A 22,995-nucleotide genomic window follows, 5' to 3' on the forward strand; every position below is an offset into this window, starting at 1 on the left:
ACAGTTTGGCCCTTCCCAGACTCTGTTCATGTCCCACTGGGGGCATCCACACCACAGAAATGCTGAAGTTAAGAGAATATCCCATCAGAGGGACTGGCAGCTGTGCCGTGAAGTGCTTCATTCACTGCAGCCGGTGACCGGCAGCGGTTACGGCAGGGTTGTAGTTGTTTCTTTGTGTGGCAGTCCCAGCCACCATTGCAGAAGAGCTTGTCTTGGGTCAGGCCAGCCCACATCTGCAGGAACCCAGGGTACAGCAGCAATTTCAAGACAAGATGCACAGCATTAGATGAGAAGACTCCAAGCCCAGCACAACAGTCACAGCTCAAAGCCAAGGAAAGAAGAACTCTACAGGGTTCTACTCTGAGTTACTGGGAAAGGTCTCTGCACCAGGAAGAGGATCCAGTTGTTCATATACACACACATGTGCCGGCTGGCACACAGTCCTTTCTGTTGGTGCTCATGGTTAACTACCACCCTTGCATTAATCCAGACAAAAAAGCAGGCTAACTTCCTCTCCACCTTATTCTGGTGGGAACAAAGGATGTTTTAAAGAAACATACTGAACAAAATATTTTATGAAGAGATTCCTTTGTATTAGCAATCAGTCAAGTAATTCCAGGGACCAATTCAGGCACCCCTCTGCTGCTTGGGGGTTAAAAAAAAAAATAGGAAGAAACCTCCAGCTTGGGAGGGGATAGGGAAAACAGGAAGGTGAAGAACACAATAAATCAAAAAGTGCTTCTAAGACAAGCAGCAGGATAAAAATCATTCCTACAGTCTGAGAGCACTTCCATGCTATTGACCGGAAAGGCAGCAATGGCCCCACACACGTAGATACAACGCTTATCTGCAAGCAGCCTGCTCAGTGCCTGCAGCCTTTGTTCTGGGCAGTGTTTAATACAGGAGCCAGTCCCCAGGAGGAGCTCCCATCCCCTCAATCCTAGTGTATTCCATTTTCCTTCACCATCTTTCAGTAGTAGTCATCCTTCTTGCCATCAGCTCCCTGTAAGCCTGCGTGGTCCTTCTGGTCTTGGACAAGTTCCAGGTCATCATTGTCATCCACCTCACCTCCATGATCCTCCTGGGTGCAGAGGGAACAGCCAGGAAGGGAAAAAAAAAAAAAAAAAAATCAGCAATGCCTGGAAAACGAGACCTTAACTAGCAGCACACCATGCTGCTTTTGAGTATAGCTGTTCTACCATACCAGCCCAGCTTGGGAAGCTCAGGAAAATAGAGAAGAATTCATCTCTCTCAGGGACCTTTAGGTATCATCGGCAAGCCACGTAGCCAAGACACAGAGGTAAGAAGCCTGTGTTGCCATGATCAGCCTGTTCATGTTAAGCATATTTAATATTCTAGCATTACAATGCAATTTTAACATCTCAGCCTGTGCTACACGAGTAGAAGATATCCTACATCCACTACATTTAAAACTGTGTAACAAATCCCACCCATGACGTACAGCAGCCAGCACAGCCTGCATTAGCACTTTTAGGTCCCACTATCCAGCATACAAGACAGGTTCAACACACAGGGCAAGGATAGCTCCTGACATTAACTTTGCTCTACCCACTCCTTATTTCCCCACCCCTTTCATTCCCAGCAGGCAGTCCAAACTCTCAGTTCCTCGGTGATCATATTGAAACTGCACAAAAAGCCATCAGCAGCCACTCAAAGGGCAAGATGATGAACGAGACCGCAAGAAGATCCTTCATTTCTATCTACATGAGCCAGAAGACATCAGGGTGATCCTCTCTAGCACTCATGCTCTCAAATCTTTGGTGGCCTCCAATCCTTCTCCTAGAGGAATGCCAACTGGTCACCGACTACAGTAGTCCTGGGGCTCTGAGACACAGCAGTAATACCTGTCTTCAGCCAAATAGTGGAGTAGTAGCTTCCTGGCAACTGTGGCCCAAGCAATGCACCACCTCCCACACTTGCCTCAGGAGTGGGACATCACATTTTTCTGCCACCCATACTGTCTGTAACCCACTGACCCTTCTCAAAGCACAGGTGTAGCTCTCCCACCGACACAGGCTAGACCCCGTAGGACCTGCCAGGACTACAGGGCTCCCAGTGACTTTATCAGCACAGGAATAAACCCAGGGTGATGCCTGGAGAAACACATGCTGATCTTGACTAGCTGCACCAGCACAGCTTGTAATTCACCCCAGCTGCCGTTTGGTAAGCATCTCGCAGCCCAACTGCTGCAGACTGACACAGAAAGAGATGAGGAGGGGAGGAAGAGCATAAAGGGTACTCTGAACACCTGAAGAAGAAAAGGGAGCAGAGGCAAGTGGGCTCCAGGTTCTTCTGGAGACCCGCCTCACTGAGCAGAGACAAAGACTGAAGCCGGTGCTTGCATCCAGCTTCCTAAAAGCCGAGTCACACTCGGCTCCCAGCTACTGACACACCCAGGTAAAAAATCACACCAGAGAGGGAAAGAGGAAGAACCTTGGTGTCGTACAATTTCTTGGTCCTGATCTTCTTGGTAGTCATCCATTGGGTCTTCCCTGGGCTTGGCAGATCTGCCAGCATCCTGAAAAATACAGAAAGTCAGACACCGCTGACGCTACCCCAGCCTGTCCCCGCCAAGGAATGGCGGTACAGGCCTCTCGCAGTAGAGCCCCAGGTCTGGAAGACTGGGCTACAGATCAGGAGTCAGGGCACAGAGACAACGAGGCAACCCAAACCCCATTTGTACCTTCTCCACCCAGACTCTTCCCACCCGCGGGCAGCAATAGCCCAGCTCCTTCTGCCACGGAGAGAGGTCTCTGCTGCAGCAGGGGAGTCCCAGGCCCAGGGCCCCCGCACACGCTGCTGTGAAATCAAGTCCCAGGACTACAAGGAATCCACGAGTTATTGAGGGTAGAGCTTTAGGGAGTTTTTCAGCTTTATCTGAAAGTCAGGTATTTATGTCACTAATTTTTTCCACATTTTCACTTATCTTAAGGAGGTGTTGCTCCGTTAGTGCCAGCATCTCTTTGTTTGGTTTCATTGGCCTGGATTTTTTTTTTTTTTTTTAAACCTCACTATTAATCATTATTTTAGAGCCTAACACATAAACCACTCCTTTTTAAAAGCAAGCACCACTCACCTGCTTGCCAAAACACGCTAACACTTCCCTGGTGCAAAGTCCTGCTTCAGACAGCAAGCAGCACTTTGCAAAATAATGGATTCCATTGGCAAGCAAGCAGAGTCCTTACACGCCGCCACGAGCCTGCGGCACACCCGCATAGGCCCATATTATTGTCTCTGGTTTTGGCCTCTCAAATGCTTGAAAAAAGGATAGCACCTCCGCATGAATAGCTGTGGAAGAAGCCAGCTCCCACCCAATGTCTCTCTAGCCGTCTAGGTGCTGCAAATGCTAGGCTTGGCCTCAAGAAGCTGAGAGGACAGGGCCAGAACAAATTCTGGTACTGGCCAACCCGCTGAAAGAGGTTCCTCCTGCCTGCCATATCGCTGCAGCGGGATTAGGGATCCTTCCAGGAACACGATGTTTTCCCGTGAGTCCTTAAGCTCTCTGCCTCCCCTGATTCACAGCTGGGGATCGCTCCCTGGCCCCCGCTGGTTGCCCTCCTGTCAGTCACCTTCAGTGGCTTTTCCTTAGACTCTTCTTTCACGCTGGGCTCCTTGAACTTCTCCAAACCTCCCACTTTCTCTTCAAAGTCAGGTCTCTCCAGCTCAGCTTCCTCAAACTCATCCTCACCTTGGTTATTGGGATCCTGGGCAGGATCTGCAGCATCATCTGGCATCTGGACAAGAAAAGCCTCTCGTGAATACCAGGCAGGACATCCCCTTGGCAAACAGAGGCCAAGATGAGCCTGCCTTCACCAGGAAGCAGAAAGTGCTGGCTCGTAGCACTTCAGTCACACTTTAGTCGTTCTAAAAAACCCCCAAAAACCCCAGTCTTTGTTGTCCCTCTGAATCCCTCCAGAACCAAGGAGGAGTTTGGAGTTGCGTATTCTATAACATATAGAAGCTTCTGGGAAAGCATCTACTTAAATGGATTTTAAGCTGGATTCTTATTCAGAGCTAGGGTTGCATCAAGATGACAGCATTACTTACCATCGGCTCCTGGACAACAGTCTCTTTCTGAGAACGCGAGTTCTCCTCTCTCTCAATCACTCCTGCATCTGCAAGGAAGAGGGACAGTTATCAGTGTACTCAAAAGTCAGCGTCACAAGTTAAGACTTCACTGTTGGGAAGCAGCTGTATTAACTCTGCGCCAAGCAGGGATTTGTCTCTGCCTGCGGGGGAGGCAGACAATGCTCTGTATATCCATGTTTTCAGCGGAATGCTTTCTCAATACCATTTAAGAGAGTTCAGGGCAAAGCAGCACTATGCTCCTACGGCGGCCAGAACTGCTCCCTGTCCCCAAGGCTGGAGCGTAAGCATGCGCTGAAGCATGCCCCTCATTTACTGAATAGCACATACGATACAAAGACAAAAACCAGCTCTGAATTCAAGGCCCTAATCTATATTAAGATGCATCTTTCCCTCATGCCACTGCTAAGCCTGGACAGCATCTACCGCAGCAACCCCGCCGTGCGGCCAGGCAGACCATCACTGGGAGCCCAGCTAGACCACGGCAAGCCAGTAGGTCAGTGCCAGCTTGCCCTTTGTTGGCCCATGGCTGCTGAAAGACATCATCAGAAGAAAAGGCAGGCTTCCTGCATGGGGTAGAGGGACATTCAGCACAGGAAGAGATTACTGATGAAATAAAAATGTAAAAAAAAAAACTTTTGCTTTCAACTAAGTAAAGGCCTAATCCTCATCCTGAGTTGGACGCGGCTCTGACGTGTCCCAGCTGTGGCACTCACCACTGTCCGCCATCATCATGGGCCGAGTGCTTCTCCCCAAAACATGAAAGGAGCCTGTGAGACAGCAGTGTTCCCAACTGGGCAGCAGCGTGGCCAGGGCAGTTGAGTCATTACTTTGGTTGTTAATTCCAATTAGGACACAGAAGTCAAGGTCTATTGGTCCCACACTCCCTTATACCTGCCATGAGGCCTTTTCTTTTCAGGGTATAATTCACTTTGTTGTGAACCAATTAGTTCAGTTCCTCTAAGGGGACTTGCTGAAAATCAGGTCAGCAAAACATGAAATAGCAGCTAAACACAACTGTGGGAGAGCACAGGAATACCAAACCTCCTCTCCAAACAAGTACCTGTATGCACATCAGCTGTTACCTAATTGTTGCTGTTCTGGAAGCGAGGACTCCACCTGCACACAGTGAACCGACCCAATAGCTTAAGAGGAGGTTGCCCATCTTGAGTGATTTCAGCCTCTTGAGCCAAGATTCACTGGATTCACTGACCTTCAGCTCTGCCCCATGACATCCCTCCTCTGCCCCAAATCCAGAGCCAAAATCTACTGTCAAGACACCAGGCTGAGACCATCTTTATAATGTTTAATAGGATGCAAGTCAGCATTTCAAGTAAGAACCTCACAGGAGGCTCAGCTTCCAGCTTCCCCGCCTTGCTGCATTCAAGACTGCAGCAAAAAGTTAGCTACACGAAAAGCCGTCCACTTAGTCATTCCACCTCAGTCTGGCACGATACAGAATTAGCATTAGTCCTGTCTACATTTCAGTGTCTCTTTTTGACAAAGGTAGCGAACTTCCAGATCTTACAGGTTGTTTCCATGTGTGCATGAGAAATTGGTGCTAGAGTCTGTTTGCAGCAAAGAAGCGTTGACAAAGCGTTCGCGCTGCGTAACCTGGCCTCTGGAGCACAGTAGAGCATCTCTGCACAGGTTCTCGGACTGGACGCCTCTGCTCAAAAGCCCATTTTAGCTCTCCACTGCCTGCCCGGCTTACTGTAATACACTGCGACGTCGTCTTTATTTGCAGCTGTTTTCTGCCGTTTCACACAACACACCGCGGTTTGTTTCCTCATTTTGCCACTCGCACGTGACTACTGTTAGGGGCCAATTGATAAACCTCACCTAGAAAATGAGGCAAAGGAAAGATTCTGCCCTCACACGCATAATCTAATGGATTATTCATTAGCTGGTTTCATGGTGCGATGATGAACTTTACACCATGCCAGATATTCCTCCCCTGCTTTTCTTAGTCAAGTGAGTCAACGCACAGGGGTCTGAACAGAAGATTGAGGAATTCTAACGCCTTGTTCCAAGAGCTGGCCTCCAGTTGCCCAAAGGCAGTTACACACTAGACTTTAAAATAGCTGTAGGTACCCTGTTGGCTGACTGACAAATACAACTAGCTGTCCTTGAATTTATTTGCTTTTAGCCCCTTAAGGACAGTTGTAAAGTCTTCTGCCCTAAATTAGAAAACCCACTTTAAAAAAATTTCAAGTCTTGCAAAAACAGTGGCATTTTCCCCATCGCTCCCACAAAGAGAAAGAAGAATTGACTTCGCTTGCACAGGTTTTGAGGACACCACCTTGTAAATGTGTGAGGATGCAGGAAAACAGGGAACAAAAGTGGGAAACTGTCCAGGCTTTTCATTTGACCAAGGACAATAGCACAAGCAGTTTTCAATAGTTATAAGGTTTTCCTTTAACACAAGCGGAAAGCTTTTCTCGCTCCCCACATGGATGAGCAATAAATCAGGGCTGTACAGCACAGGATTAGGGTAGCCATACCCATTTCGAGTTCCTCGTCCTCTGTCCCTTCCTTCTCGCCTTCCTGACCAGCCGTTTGATGCTCTTCCCCTCTCTTCTGGTGGGGTGGCTGGGGGCTGCCTTTCTGCATCTCTTGCCCAGGCTTGGGATCAAAGTGAAGGTTCTTTGGGTAACCGTGCACTTGTTCTTCGTCCACCTGGGCATTCACTTTGTTAACTATGTCTTTCCAGCTGCAATAAGGATACGAAACAAACAGAACACCCCTGCCTCAGTATACCCAAGAGAGATTTTGTAATGCCACTTCATGATGGCAAACAGAGAAAAAGCCTCCGACACACGCAGAAGTTCATCCTAATCTAACTTTACGTCAAAACTAGCAGATTGCATTAGTTACTGAGACCCCTGCTTGGAACAGAACATTAAATATGCCAGAGAAGTACAAAGGAAGTTATACTTTATAAACACAATTTATTGTAGAACTGCTTTAATATTATTCCTATGATACAATAACATATCCACGTAGCAATAAACTCCAATTCTAAGCAGATACTTACTCATGCCTCGTATGTACCCAAATACATTTTTGCTCTTTTTTCAAAAGCTTAGATTTATTGTAAGCCCTCTTTATTGTTCCAACTTAAAATGAAGATGCTAAAAAGTAAAACTGTAGAATTTTGGCCTATAAGGAGAAAAAAAATCCTTTCGCAGTAAACAGGAAAGCTGCAACACTGAATTGACAGTTTCTATTGTCACTTTTTAAAGCTACAAGCTCTTTACAAAGATTTACAAATGGGATCAATACTTTAACCAGCATCTGTTTATAAAACTCTTCCATAGCATGCATCTGTTCCCTGTACAGTGAAAACAGTGAAAATAGAACCAGCTGAAAGGAAACTCACATATTATTTTGATTTTTTTTTTAGCTGAACATGGGAAAAATTTTCCTTTCTTCATTCAGTGAGGGAAGCCGTGTTCCAATATGGTTTGCTGCTTTTCTTACCACCCCCCTCCAAACGTTTCAATTCATCCACTGACCTGAAAACTCAATTATTCACACACAGCTCTATCTCGAGAGTTCAGGCAGCCCTAGTCAGGAATACCTTCCTCTTAAATGGTTCCACCTCAAAAACACTTCTCTTGATGTCTACATTAATATCTTTGTCCGCTTCCTTCCTAACAGGAGTGCCTCAGAGGGACAATGACCTGATAATCAAGGTATAAGCTAAATGCAGCGTTTTTCACTAACGCTTCCCTGCCCGCAGCAGTAGCACAGCTCACACGGGTACCCGGCCACAGAGCTAACACGATCCCGCTGCGTGGAAACGAACTGGAGCTCAGAGAAGAAATGGAGCACCTTCACATCAGTGTGAGTGAAGCCCTGAACAGCCCAGAAGGCAGGGCTGGCTCACAAGGAATGTTTTCTTGCCAGAGATCCTTACTGAGGGACACCTTCAGAAACAAAGAATAAGGGAAGGGATGAAATCCCAATAATAGGGACTCTCAAAAGTGACTGAAACTTTCAACCCGAGTACTTTACCACCAGTTTCAAGGAGGATTACTGCTTGGTCTAGCCTGCTTTCTTCTATCCTGCTACATAAGCCAGCTGAGATTTAAAAGCCTACTTAAATGTCTTTACTGCTGAGGGAGGACAAGTGGCCTTAGCTTTTGCAGCTTTTTAAAAGCCAGCATACTACCACCACACAAAACTTTCAGTAAGAAAAATCATAACCCAGCCTTCAGCTCAGATTTCCCCATTATAAACCCATCAAAATGCAAATTGATCATCAAGAGCTCATCTGGAATCTGCTGGTCTCAGCCACCCAATGCAACAGTTCTTGGCATCAGATGCTTGGCCTCTTTTGTACTCTACTGCAGTTTGATATTGTTTTTGGCACTGACACCTTCCGGAGAAAGCTGGGTTACGCAGTCCTTATCACAAATCTCATGCGGTGTAAATAACAGCCTTCAGCTGCTCAGTAATTTCTTGATGATAGATCCAGGAAAAGAAAAACACACCAAACGTACCATGATCTGTCCTTGCAGAAATCATTTGCCAAACACACACAGTATTTGCATTTTCTGTTTCACGAGTAGTGATGGTATCCTCTCTAGGCTCTACACAGTTGAGGAAAGGCCGTTCTGCCAACCTAACTTCAGCCCTCACCTTCAGCGACACCCAAGTCCCTCCCCGTACCAAGGCAGAACACCCTCTCCGCCGTTGCTCCGTGTGCCCATGCAGACGCTGTCTACCAAAGCGGAATGGGGAGGATATTGTCCTCTAAAGAAATATGCAAAGCACAATCTCCGACCTGGGAAGATTACAGGTTAAGTGAACAAACAAAAATGGCAGAGAAGAATGAGTAGGATCTGGCTGATAATTTAGAATGAAATACAGAAGCGTCCTCTACAGATAAAACAGAAATTAAATCTGTTCAGCTTACTGGAGCAAACAAGACCTGGACACACACAGGGGATAAGTAGGTTAAATGAGGAAGCACTATTTTCAGAGTGAGTTTTTGGATTATGGCCAGACTTTGATTAACTACAGCCTCAGAAAGACATTTTCTTCCTTTTGCAAAACAGACTGGTCTCCTGTGAGTGCTGCTGAGACAGTAAACAGTTTCTCCTGTGCCTGTACAGCATCCAGTACAGCAGGATCCTGGTCCCTGACTAGGCTCCCAGGTACCGCAGCAATACAAGGAACGTACTGCTGGAATTATCCATTCTGTTACCTGCATGGAATGGGTAGGTTCATACCATTCTCTGAACTTCTGCCCTCTTCCAAGGGACTCCTCTCCCTAGAGCTTTCCTCTCCAGTTTACCCCAAGGGGGCTGGAGAACACATTGTGATGAGGATGTCCGATATGAGCAACACTCCCAAGTTCCAAGGAGTTTTAACACCAAGGTTTTAGCTAAGCTCAGAAGACCACACCCATTTCAAGCCTTTTATTGTAAATCCTGATCCTTGTATTGATATGGTTGAATCGGTTTCACTTCTCCAAATGAAGCCGAAGTTGATATAAACTACATCTTCTCAGCACAGGTATGCAGGAATATAGACAGGATGAAAGCCTGAGCTGCCTGATGGATTCTGGCTGTGTCCTCATTTCTGGCATAAGCTGTTTCTGTAAACTGTTTTACCCCATTCTGGAAAAAAACATAGTTTTGGGATCACAGGTCTCAGACCTGTCTGACTGTTCATGTTCTGATCAGGCTCTGTGAAGGAAAATCCCTAGCATACCTCAGAAGTGCATGCACAACTGGAACCTAGGCTCCATTCCGTGGGAAGAAAACAAACACAGAAGAGAGAATACAGAGTTTGGGAATTTGTCTTTGCCCTAGAAGCAAAACCGGAAAAAACCCAACTCTAGTACCTAACCGGGGCTGGTTGCCTGCTGCATCTAGATTACCATATAACCTTGGAGATGAGGAGCTTCCAGATCTTCAAGGTCTGGTTGTTCCTGAAGAGCTTGGCAGATTACTGATTAATTAGTGGAAAAAATGAGCAAGTTGCAGGTCTAATATGCAACTTAATGCATCTTATTTATAGAAACTGAAGGAATTCTTAGCCACCCTTGCTGCTGCAGATGGGTCTCTTCCATGACACAGAATTTCTTCAGTTTGCTAAACAAAACAGGATATTTAAGTCACCATCACTGAAAGGGAGTTCTTAAGTCTGTTCAGACTCCCATCCCACCCTCTCCTCCAGCGACAGGAATCCATGCTGACCTGATCTCCCTCAGCAGTAACTCCTCTTTCTCTCTCCTCCCCACACAAACACTTCACCAAACAGTTGAATGTGCGTTCAATGACACATCACCCGCAACATAACTAGTCTTCTGCTTCGGCTGAGATAGAGACCTGGCAGCAACACTCAGTTACAAGAATTAGATGACAGTGGGACCAGTAACTAACGCTTTCTTCAACCATCTTTCAAGTAGAAACCACAATAAACACAAGAAGAGAGACCAGGGACGAGCCTCTATGGTACCTTTAAGCCTGAACATTGAGAACAGAAGGGAGTTCTGTTTCACCAACCTTTGCATTTGCACCTGTTTGGTCCCTGTAGAGTCGTCGTCTGGCATCTGAGTTTTTCCTGCTGTAGAGGGTTGTTTCAGATCAGGCAGTGACAGTCCAGGAGCCTGGCTTTCCTCATCGCTTTTCACCTGAATGTGCATCACCATCTTTAGATCCTGCAAAGACAACACATGCATACGCTCAGGATATACCCAACCTCCTAATCTGATCAGATACCTGGAGATCTCCCTTGCATTTGGGCCATAAAAATCCTTCGTCAAAGAACAACAGACTCAGAAGTGCTCTAGAACAAATCTACAGTCCTGTCCAGCCAGCCTGCAGTAAGAGGTCCTTCTTCCACACAGCCAAGAGGAAACAACTTGGATCTTATGTGACCCAAGCTTATCTCTGGTAGGTGAATCTCCAAAAAAAGATGAACACAGCCACCTCTAAAAAACCCACACATGTTGCCATTGTAGTAGTTACTGTAGTTGTAGTTATAGTCTAACCATACTGCAATTATTGTCTTTTTTTTTTTAGAGGTTTGCTTTCTATAAGCTCACTCTCAATCACCCCAGGGAGCTGCTCTTAGAAGTTTACTCTTTGCAGATCCAGCAGGATCCAAAACAAGAACAAAAAAAAAAATCTTCAAAAGCAAGGGCTACACAAAGAAAGTAGCAAGCGTGAAGAACTTACTGGGTTCCCATTTGGTAGACTGTTCATGGTCCGGGTGAATCGGATCACATGGCCATCCCGTCTCGCTGGCCAGGCTGGCATAGCATCTGGCACTGAATTGGCATCTTGCCGTGGGGCTGGGTGGGTAAAGAGCACATTAGCCTGTGGCCTTGGGCCATCGTTACTGTACAAGTTCTGGCCCTGCAGCAGAGAGCCACCGGCCTGCTTCTGAACCCCAGAGACTTGTGATGCCAACGGGTTCCCAACAGGGCGATTCTCCTGATTGACTGGAAAAGCCTGCAAGGAAGAAAGGACAAAGAGTGAACTCTAAAGGAACAAGCTCGGTTCCCTCCAGTTCAAAGCCCCATGCTGAAAACCCACAGAAGCCCTATAGAAGTCCCCTCCCTGGGGTTTCCTGAGGGTACCACACCTTCTGCCTCACGAGCTGCAACTGGCTGTTGGCTGGCACCATGGGCTGCTCCTTCAGCACCTGAAACTGCTGCTGCCCCTTCCCAGCTCCTCCTCCTCCTTTGAAACTTGGCATCTTCTGAAGAGCTTCCTTGAGCTGCCTGAACTCTTCCATCTGGGCCTGAAGGGATGAGAAGGGTACAGGGAAACCTCACACAATAACAGGGTTAAACAACGACTTGCTGAGAATCGCCATTCTTTTATGGCCAGTTGTTCAGCACGGATACACTACTGAAGATATAGATTTTATATATATGTGAAAGGCTGGAGATAATCCACAACCATTAATGACAAGCCCAAGCTAGTCTCCAGCTTACCCTCCAGATTTCACGGTTATTCTGTATTCCCTGTTTGCCAGTCTTGCTTCTTATTCTGTTGCATACTTTTACTGTGGAAGAGCTGACCCATGACACTGATTCTTTGCCCAACGCTACTTAGTGCGTGAGCCATTGACATAACTCCTGCCTTTGCACAAGAATTGTATCCTAGGTCTTGTTAGGTTTGGCTCCTTCTCCTCCTGTGCCTCAGACATATACCTTCAGGTCAGCTGCTTCTTCTTGTGGAGGCATTTCTCCATGTATACGCTTGTCTCAGTGGGGCTGACAATTGGCAGAATCCTACCTGACAATTCAATTTACTTTGAAAGACAAATGAAAATTTATTCTCCCAGACTGTTAAGCAAATGCAACACTTTTCTCTCTACTGCAGCTTACTTCTTCCATCTCCAACCCTGAAAAGTAGGGCTTGAAAAGGCTACTCAGGAAAAGCTCCCCACTCTTACCCCAGTTATTTATAGGAAAGTGAGGGGGGAGAGTTTTCATATGCTTGCCAGGGTACCTGGAAGCAGACCAAATTAGGGACTGGGCAGAGTAGGAAAACTTGCAAGCAGCAAGGAAATTTTAGCAGGAAATTAATTCCTGAGCAGGCTCTGCTGATTTCAGTTTTTCCCCTGAAATTTGACCTCAAAATTAACATTAAAAAAAACAAAACAAGTCAGCAAAGCTAACAAAAGAAATAAGGAAAGGAAAAAGCAGCCAAGAACAGTTCCTGGGATATAGCACTAGTTAGAAGACTACTGCTTCCAGTCAGAATAAGCCAAATGGAGCAAAACTTGTACCCATCAAAAGCCTATTTAAGGTAGTCAGCTGAGAGGGAAAGAAGCTTTAGACTAGCTTTAATGTACAGACTCCCACATGCTGTCTGCACCCCATCACAGCAAGCTGTGCGTACATCACTTGATGCCTCATTTTACCTGGCAGACCAGTTGGTGTGCCAGCTACTGCAAGTTGGGCTTGTGAAACATGTTAGAAATTCTTGGAAAATGAACATGTTGTCTAGAATGCAAATTACTCCTCTAAACTTCCACCTGCCAGAAGGAAGCAAGATCAACAACAGGATACTCTGAACAAATCTACACTGCAATGAAGAACCGCGGTGCTGACAAAGAAGCTGGGAGTCTTTGTGGGTGTCTGCTCTAACACATGGCGTCTTGCCCCACTGAAGGCAACTGCAATTTCATTCACCTTCGTGTTACGAAACACTGATTAGACACTAAGGGACTGATCAGAAAACCAAACAGAAAGCTAAGATTTAACACTAGGCTCACTGCCAAAAAGATCCAAAGTATTTTCTGAAGTCACTGGGATCAACCATTGCCACTTCCATAAGAGCCAGAAGTATCGGTCAGACAGATAGTTGGAGCACGGCTTCGTTACACAACTGCCTGGTACATTCGGAGCAGGGAGCTGAGCCTTGTCTCCCACACCCAGGGCAAATCCTTTTACTCTTGCTCACTCTTCGTCTTGGCAAGAGGTGACAGTGAGCTGTTTCTTGCAAACTGCTTCTCCCATTGGTCACAACGCTGAAGGGGCCAAAAGTTAAGACTGGCAGCACAAAAGCTGCCAACACGTTTTCCAGTCCACAAGCGCTTGTCTTTGTAGCCTCAGCCATCACCAGCCTGGTTTTTTTAATGCTGTTCAGAGCATGCACTAGTTTGCACACTTGAACCGTTTCTTCCAACACAGCACAGTCAGTCAAATAGCGTTTTAAGGGTGCTCTGCTGAAGAGGAATTCAGGACTGGTCCTACATGGTGTGGGAGATGCAAACGCACTCAGCATTGACCCAGCAAGACAAAAGTAGAACTTTGCAATGGGAAACGGAGGACCTTTGATGAACTGATATTGACCCAAGATTTCAGTGGCAGAGGCCTGTATGATGGGAGCTGACTGGGTCTCAATGATGCCTGAGAACAAGCTAGAGCACTGACACTGGCAGCTACTTTGAAAGTTTGGTCAGGAGGCCTAAGAGTGAAGGCTGAGATGCGTTTTGATAGCAGGAGGTGTGAACCTAAGGCTTGCCAGGGCGCTGGAGAAACTTGTAATCACAGGCTGCTTCAGTTCCTTGTACAGGCTTGCCAGGCTGACCCCACAAACTCAAGTCTTTGTTTAGCTTCCAAGTTCACTGCAGTGAACCCCACCAGCCTGCCGCAGCCACACGGAGGAGGAGGAGGGTACAAAAAGCAGGTCAGTGGTAGGTCACGATTATGAAGGCAGGCAAGTCAGATACACTGATGGTCCACCTGAGACCCCTCAAACCACATCTGACATTAGCCAACGAGCTGTCAGATGACGGCTGCCTGCAGTGCCAGCAACCTGGGCTTCCAGCCCGGAGCAACCAGCTATCTGCAAAGCTTGCAATGCCTAGAGCCACTCAGTCGCTGCTATTTTGCGGGGGAGATCACACCAGAACTCCAGAGCTTTCTCGTAGGAGTCAAACCCACTACTCCCCACACCTCTAGTGCACATTCAGCATCCCGTTCAGGGGAAGAATCAGTTGTCAACAGCATCTAACCACAACTAGCTCCTTGCCACTGGGCTTATCCTATGGTCCAAGGGACTGCTTTACAGAAGGCTGTTAATTAAAGGCTAATTCAGACTGTGACATGCCTTTTAAAGTGTATTTACAAAGCTGTTTGTGTCTTAGCTCAGTACAAGAGCCTCAGACACTGCAGAGACATTAAGTTCTCCCACTTCTCCCAGCATACCCTGCTTTCTCCCTTCTCCCAGGTCATCGGGAGCTCCCAGTTTCAGCTGGGTGGGCAGGATTCTGTGAGGTCAAGATTTCCAGTGTGCTGAAGAGGCTCACACCATCTCCAGAATATAAGCATAACACCATATCAACAAAGCTTTTGTTTGTTTGTTTTTTTCCCTGCAGAAAAAAACCCTTTATCTCTCTAGTCTTAAGCCAACACCACTTGCATGTCTGCCCTGGCCTCCAAAAGCATCACTCCAACACTTTTATTACCAAAGACTACCTTTTTACATAGCTCTTTCCAAATTTTTTTTATAGGTCTCCCTCTCTACTAAGGCTTCATAGGGAGAGGCAGAAGGGGACCTTTTCTCCCAAGGTTGTTGAGGGTCTGTCTGTAGTCTCAGCATGCTAGGCAAGGCACCTCTGCATTGCTATTTCTCTCTGAAATCAATTTTATAGGCATAAACAGGGGCAATTCCTCACCGTTTTGGGTGGAAGTATTTGAGACACGAATAAGTGACAGGAGGCATTCCAGGATTGGGAATATGCTAGTTCATGCTCACTTGAACCAGAGTGATTTATGTAGCACGCCTGTATTTTCAGCTACTGGGACAGATTCCAGGCTGGAGAATTTTCCTTGTGCAGAACACATCTATACTACCAGCACCTACCAGTGCTGTTTTAGGCAACTCGCCACACTGGAATACAGTTGATAACGAGACTTATTATTTAGAGAATATTTGATGGTGCGGCCAGACCCCCGTGACAGATTGTCCCATTTGGCCACAAACACCTCCTTGTTGGTTACCTGGGCACTGAGGAGCTGAGAGTGAACCTCCTGGTGGGCCTTCCGAAGCAGCTTGCTCTCTTCTCGGAGTTTAAAGACTGTATCTGCAAGAGAAGAAGAAATTTGCTTAAGAAAGCTATTTTTGCAAGCGTAGTATCTCTCTTCCTTACCATAAATTCCTCAACTTCATAGATTTCTCCAAGCCCAGGAATGACAGTGAAGTAATGACAGCGACTAAACACACTGACAAACCTAAATCATCGTTCCTTTCAGCACTCCTCAGGAGACCTGCCCATCCACGGACCTTCCTCCTCTTCTGGAACGTCTCTGCTAACGATTGCTGTCAGGGTCAGGCCGGTGCTGTGCCTGCTGTCAGAATAAGCTCTTTGTCTCTTCGTTTCCCTGACCTACTGCAGCTGACTAGCAAGGAGAACAGCAAGCCCCGGTCACTGCCCCTGCTCACGGTAACTGGAAGGTTGAGGAACAACTACAGGAGAGGTCTGTCAGGTCTCCTGAACCCACGGCAGATCCAAGAAGCAGGTTCCCTCTTACTGCGCAGAGAAGCTGCCTTTTGAAAGGATGATACAAACAAAAAACCACCCCCACAACCCACTTAACAGAAAGCAATCACGGGACAACTTGGTCCTCAGGCACATTTATTCCTATGCTCTTAAGTAGCAAGCCCCCAGGTCGGGCTCCTTTCAAGCTCTTTGCACACTCCTAAGTACTTCATGACAAGACGTAAAATGCACTTACATTTCACTGCCTCGAATATAACTGCACATCTTCCAATAAAAAGAAAGACTGTGTCAAAGAGTCAGCCTTATTCTGGAGCTCTCAAAATATCACCAGAACTGCACACACTGGGATTTCTCTGCAAAAGTAATTGCATCTGTCAGGACAAGGGTGGGAATTTTTCCCATAACGGGGTGGTCACATCGCTGTAGGCTGAATTGTAAGCAAGATTTCATCTCAAGATTATAGACATTTCTGATTACAGCAGTATATTTATTGTTAACATTCATCCCTGGGACAGGACATTTTGCCACTGAGGATGGGTGCTGTGCTCTTGCCTCGTGGTAAAGGTTAACATCGAACAGAAAAGAAGGCTCTGTCTTTCCTTTAGCCAGAAGTAAGTATGGAATTATGACCTACGGGACTAAGGCTAAAACAGCTTTTACCGAGTCACCTCGCGTATACGGCGTATAGAAACAGCTGTGGGGGTTGGCCGGGAGCTGTGAATAAGGGATATGTTTTTAGGCAGCTAGTCCAGGCTAGATGACCGCTAGTCCAGGACTGCTACTGCTAAGACCTCTGACTACAGTCCAGACATTCCCCCAGCCTTTCAAGAGAACCAAAGGCATCTCAAGTGGGGGAGAGATGTCCAAAAGAATCCCGCAGTTTAACTGAGCCAGCACCTCAGTAACATCTAGGTCTTCAAAGCATATTCAGAAGCTGGAGATCAAAACCTTCATGCCATTGTATGTTCCTCCTCTATGACTAGCATGGCAGGCATGTGAAATCCCGGTCCCAGTGACCTCATTAGGAGTTTTACTACTGGTGTTAAAGGGAGGAAAACTTCAGCTGCAACTACAGGGTTCTTATCTCTAAGAGAAGCTCAAAAAAAAAAATCAAAATTATCCCTCTACCTTCAGAGCAGACTGTGCCAATGTGCGATGAGGAAAAAAATGGAAAGTACAGAATTAGCGTGGGGAAGCACAGCAGAGGACAGCCTGTGCTGGGGGCGTGAAATGCAGCATAGACAGACTGCCGCTCCTATAAAGCGGAGAAAATAGTTCATAACACAGCAGGAGAGGCCCTGGAGCAGGGCGAGGATGCAAACAGGATTAAACAGGCACCAGTTAACAAGACCTTCAGCTATCTCAGCATATACTCACACCCCATTAACCAGCATTCAAAAGCCACTTCAAGAAGCAGGGATTCTCAGGAGCAGGGCACAGGTCCCCACAGCACCACAACCTTTGGGTGACATGGCACAGCTGCATCATCCCCAGAGCCCAGCATCTTCTGCGTGTAGGGCTGTCACCAACCTGGGAGCTGCCCCAAAGCTGTAAAGCAGCCAGGACCAGCAAGAGGAGCTACCAGACCCAGCTGCACCTGCGAAATCAATCCCTCATACTTCCCAGTATGAGGAAGACCCTACCATCTAACCTAACCCTACCATCCCCAGGGTCAGCATTTAATTTGTGCAGTTGAATCTAGCAAAAATCCCTCAGTTCCATTTTAACAGCTTTAAGCAATGCCCCCTGCTCAGATACCTCTCCTGTTCTCCATTAAGCTCACTGACAGAGGCACATCCTCCACCACACGTCACCTGAGGGCACGTTATTTATAGAAAGTGCTGGTGGAACATAAGGAAAGAAAATGAGGCATTAGCAATGCTACTAGCTCTGTCTTTGCCAGCTCTCATGAGACTGCCTTGCTCTTTTGGATGGCATGGTTACCAATACTTAAGGGAAGATTTACTAGCCAGCTTTCAGCTTAAAGCTCAAAAGAGATGGTACTGAGTGAACAGTAGCCGGGAAAGATCGACAGAGAATATTAATATCTCAGCCTTAAGCTGACCATCCAGACTGGCTTCCCTCTGAGCTGTTTTTCTGATTGTTATTCTCCTTCCTCTGGCAGAATTCATTTTCTTACTTTATTGGGGGCTGCATTTTTCAAGAAGATACGATTAAATATTTAGATTTCACTTGCTTGTGCTCAATTCCCCCCCTTCTAACAGAGCAGTGTTCATCAGATGCTAGGGCTTTGTTGATCAGAGAAAAACACACACATAAAACAGATTTTGCTCTCCCAGACCTAATCTAAGTAAGAACAGATGGGAACCTTAAAAACCCCACAATCTAATTAAACAGCAGACTAAATAGAAACTACTCTTTGAGAATTAAAGGGATCAGTGTTCTCTGCAATACTTGCAGTATTAAAGGCATTTTATAGACCCACACCATTAATTATAAAAAGTACGTTTAATTTGCTCCCAAGCTTGAATGTTAGAATCTACCAGTAGTAGAGAAACGGGATTCCATTGCCAACAGCTTAGGGAGAAGTGGAAAATGTATATTGAAATAGATGGGATACCCAAGTGTCACAACGTTTTCTCTCTGCCACAAAAAGCATCTTCACTAAGTTAAGTTACACTCACGCACCAGAGGAAGGTTAGGGTAAGGCAGTATTGTCCGATGGATGAACCTGTTTCTGCCCCAGCTTGCTCTGGAACCACAGGCAGGTACCTCTACCTTAGCCTCATGCCTTTTTCTTCCAGATTATCTTACCCATTTTGGGTGTGACCCTGGGACATGGACTGTCTCACAGCCTGAATATGATCAGCACTCAGCACAGTAATTAGTTCTCACCTGGCTCTATACAAACCCTACACAAACACAGTAAGTAGCAGCTGCAGTAAGCGAGCAACCAGCAAAACTCAATTAGGCTTTTAAAATAACACCATGAAAGTGGCCATGTTGACGGACGCCAGGGATGCCCGTACAGTGTAACAGTGCAAGTGTCTCTGAACCCCGAGAACTCAAAGTAGGGTTAAACCCAAGGTCACACAGTCTCCCATGGGACTATAAAAAAACAAGGAAGCTCCTCTCCACTGTGACCCTACGCTGACCAGGCAGCTGCAGCCCCAGAAACCTGCAGCCTGATCAATGCATTTGCCAGCTCAAGCAGCCAGAGGCTTTTGTGGCGTGTTTTCCTACACAAAACCACCACCTGTGAGCCCCAATGGCTTCCCTCATACGGGAAGCTTCTTGATAGCCCGCTCTGCATCGCTCACCTCAACACAACCGCAGGACACGCGCGAGGCCAGTTCTAGCACTGCGCCTGTTCCTGCGCCACCACCACCCCGAGGCAGGACAACGCTCCAGCTGATGTACAAAAGGGCTAAAGCGCTGCATATCCAAAGTCCCACAGAAGTGTTCCTGCAGTATCTGCAGACCTTCAGGGGCCTGTAGAAGAAACACTGTCCTCTCCTGAACTCATTTCCTCAGTCCTTTCTCTGCCTGGTGTCTTCTCAGCTCTCCATCACACTCACCCTGCAAGTTTGTGACTTCGCTGTCCTTCTCCTGCTGCAGGTGGGCATATTTCTGGCTATGGGTCTCCAGCGTCTTACGATGTTCCAGTTTCAAGCTGTTGTGCTGCAGCTGCAGGTCAAGCAGCTGCTTCTTGACATCTTCATGCTGGTTCTGAATATTAAGGAAGCAACAAAGAGTTAGTACAAGGATAAGAAGAGTCATTTAGGTATTTCCAAGTGCTACTCGAGTGCCTCTGTGTAGTAAGTTGCTTGGGGAAGCAGAAGATATGTTTGTTCCTCCAATAAGGTAGCTAGAAATTCCAGATACAATAAAACAGTCTCGTGTTTAGTGATTTAGGAGGGATGTGAAACGCCAGTTAAACTCTGCTTTGTGGAGCAGTTTGGGAGGTCTCCTTGGAAGCCACTGAACTGGAAGCAGAATGTGATGGCAAGTCCACTCCTGCCTGAAAAAGAGGTGGAGACTCTGGGACACTGCCAAGAACTACTATTCCTTCCCAACTGCCCTGCACACCCTGCTCTGAGCACAATGCTGGCTGCAATACTTGCTGTGGAACAGTGCACAAAGCCAAGGTCCCTTCCAGAGCCCCAGACGTGCTGAAGGACAACGTTACCTGCACGGGTATTTTCCACGGTGCACGTGGCATCAGCCTGCGCATCGCGTTACAGGAGTATCGCGCCTTTAAGCGCGGCTAAGGTCCAATTCCCATTGCCTTTCCGCGTGCAGGGATTGCGACTCCCTTCAGACACGCAGACCCCTGAGCGCTCAGGTTGTTCCCTCTGCTTGGTTTGCTTCCCGGCCGCCCACCGCTCCCCGCTGCCGAACGGGAGGGAGGCTTTTGCAGGGATACCACGTCCCCTCACGCCGCGAGACCAGCGCGCCCACGTTCCCCATAGTAACATGGGGCTCACAGGCATAAAGCACCAGGATAACAAGACTCTCACAAGACCCCAGGCCAAGTATTCCTCAGATAGAAGCGGGTTGAAGAGCCGTTCTCTCCTCCCCTCCTCTCTTGCAGAGCCCAAGAGCAAAACATGCCAAGACATCCTTTTGCTCAGACCCACTGGACCAGAATTCACCTCCTTTTCTGCTCCCAGGGTAACCTAGAGAGTCCTTCCACACTCAGTTTGTCAACACCACTTATGGATGCAGATCGACTGGCTCACGGGTGAACCCTGGCCCTCACACGCCATAGCTCCGCGTCACTCGGGCAGCAATTTCAACCAGTCTTCCTGTAAAAAAATGAAATCTTCTTTAAAAAACCCAAACCTCTAAATGCCATCGATGATTGCACTTGTCCCCAGTGAAACAAAGCATCTGTGGCCTGGGTATTCTTCCCTGAAGCAATTATCCTCCACTAAAAGGCGAGAAATAACTGTGCTCCAAAAATACATGCAATACGGAGGAGAAAAAGCTATCGGGACGAAGAGGTCCCAGAGACCGAACAAAGAGGAGAGACAAGGATGTCAAGTTAATCAGATCGTAAGATCAGGAGGGAAAATAAAGAGAATAAAAGATTTCTGCTTTGGCTTTCGAAGACATTCGGTACCCACAGTTCCCATAAGAGCCACTGGCAGAAAGCACTGCAGAAGGAACTACGTCCCTAAAATCATTTTGATACTAAACAGAAGCCACCAACGTTAGCAAGCGAGAACTGATTTTTAACAAGAAACTCAGCAATTCAAGGAATTGTAAGTCCTCACCAGCTCAGGTGAGTTAATTTCTAGCCCATGTTCCGTCTGGCAGGTGATGTGCCTAACGTCTGTCCCCAGACCGCTCACAGCCAGGAAGATGGGAGGGAATATTCATCCTTTGATAGCAGCAGGAAGCTGAAGGGAGATAAGGGCCTTGCCCAAGGTGACACAAAGCACCCAAGGCCCCGTCCAGCTCATGAAGCACACAGAGCACCCTCGCTCCCAGCTGGTTTCTATGGATGGCTGTAACCAATGTATGCAAACTTCAGGAGGAATCTAAAGACGCTGTTTTTAAAGATGCTGTTTTATTGAACTTGAAGGACAGGAGGTCTGGAACATGCTACATGTGATTATTTTTCAGAGAAGCAACTGTAAGCAGAGCATTCTTGACCCCGTCAGTTCTACCAAAGCTACATATGCTTTGTAGACAGCATATGCCGACAGCCTCAAGGAAGCCAGGAGCTTCTCACACCCAGAGATGCCCCATCTGACCAATGCCGTTCCCTTCTCATCCTCTCTCATGGAAATGCTGTTTTCCTCAGCCAAGCAGTAACTCCAAGACACAGCACATGAGTGTTGCAGAAATGCAGCGGGGGTGAGGGAATACAGAGAGACCATCCTGTCATGACGTTTCGCTCCGTGTCCTACCCATCGTGCCCAACGCTGCAATACAGGGAAATCGTATCATTCAGGAAGTCATCTAATCTTTCAAGAATCAGGAGCCCTTCAACCCAGCTGTATGAATTTGGGTCGGCAAGTCCTCTCATTCCACCTTCTCTTTGCTGTCCAGGCAACACATAGCACCCAAGACGCACCAGCTATGGAGTAGCTCTAGCTCACTGAGGTGTCCGGAGAAATGGGCAGGTGGGGGAGCAAGGGAAGAGAAAGAAGAAAATAAGAGTACCTCAAAAACGTATTTCTGTCACGATTTAGACAGCAGCTTTGTAGATAGCATTGTACAAAATGGAACCAGTAACTGGATGCTTAGCCCACAAGCAAAGGAAGGGCACACCACACTGCAAGTTTCCAGGTTCCAGCAGTTTCACGAAGTCAAAAGTCTTTTTTTGTTTAAAGCCATCCGCCTCCCCGCCTGCCTATGCCAGGGAACGCCAGGATGCATTCTGCAGGAAGATGGTAACGAAAAAAATTACGCTCAGGAGGATGAAAGGAATTGTAAGATGAAGTCTCGCCCCAGCAGGAATCCAGACACAGGCAACTGCCGCAGCTGCTATTTTTGGACAAAGTCAAGCCCCTTGCCCCTTCGAGTCTGGTGTGCCAGTTGCAGATGTTAATCAGACATAGATGACTTCAACACAGATCAGAATGACATCACTGGCCGGAAAGCCGCATATGCTGATGTGGCTTCATGGAAGTCTTCGGTCATAGCTGAGATCTCCAGCTTCACGGAGTTAGCTGCTTCCGTTCGGATTACATACCTGCTTCCTGGGTAATGACGTTGCTGGCAGCAATCTTCCCCCGAGGGAGCTAGTACCAGTGGGAAGCACTTCTCACCCGTGCCCCGGTAACAGAAGCGTTAGTCACAGCCTCATCACTAGCTAGAAGTGGAGCCGAGAACTGCTTTTGGAGGGGGGAGAAGGGCAGGGGGGCTGAAGTTTGCCAGTCCGCAGTTCCAAGGGCTGGCCGGTCTTTCAGCAGCTGTAAATGTAGTTGAAAA

General features: G+C 47.2%; 1 protein-coding gene across 1 annotated transcript in view; it reads right to left on the bottom strand.

The window, feature by feature from the left end:
* Positions 1 to 787: 787 nt before the first annotated feature.
* The window catches only part of LOC309412483 (uncharacterized protein), a gene marked incomplete at its 5' end in the record, with an annotated part of 33,415 nt that continues 11,207 nt past the window's right edge, over positions 788 to 22,995 (bottom strand). The window contains 10 exons of the mRNA XM_082009389.1: positions 788 to 1,081; positions 2,468 to 2,539; positions 3,591 to 3,755; positions 4,069 to 4,136; positions 6,612 to 6,820; positions 10,629 to 10,783; positions 11,304 to 11,579; positions 11,713 to 11,871; positions 15,590 to 15,672; positions 19,629 to 19,779. Coding sequence (XP_081865515.1) covers positions 971 to 1,081; positions 2,468 to 2,539; positions 3,591 to 3,755; positions 4,069 to 4,136; positions 6,612 to 6,820; positions 10,629 to 10,783; positions 11,304 to 11,579; positions 11,713 to 11,871; positions 15,590 to 15,672; positions 19,629 to 19,779 — 1,449 coding nt within the window. The 3' untranslated portion in view covers positions 788 to 970. The remainder of the gene's footprint in view (positions 1,082 to 2,467; positions 2,540 to 3,590; positions 3,756 to 4,068; positions 4,137 to 6,611; positions 6,821 to 10,628; positions 10,784 to 11,303; positions 11,580 to 11,712; positions 11,872 to 15,589; positions 15,673 to 19,628; positions 19,780 to 22,995) is intronic.

Source organism: Phaethon aethereus, assembly GCF_964289735.1.
Source record: "Phaethon aethereus genome assembly, chromosome: 21".
Taxonomy (NCBI): Eukaryota; Metazoa; Chordata; class Aves; order Phaethontiformes; family Phaethontidae; genus Phaethon; species Phaethon aethereus.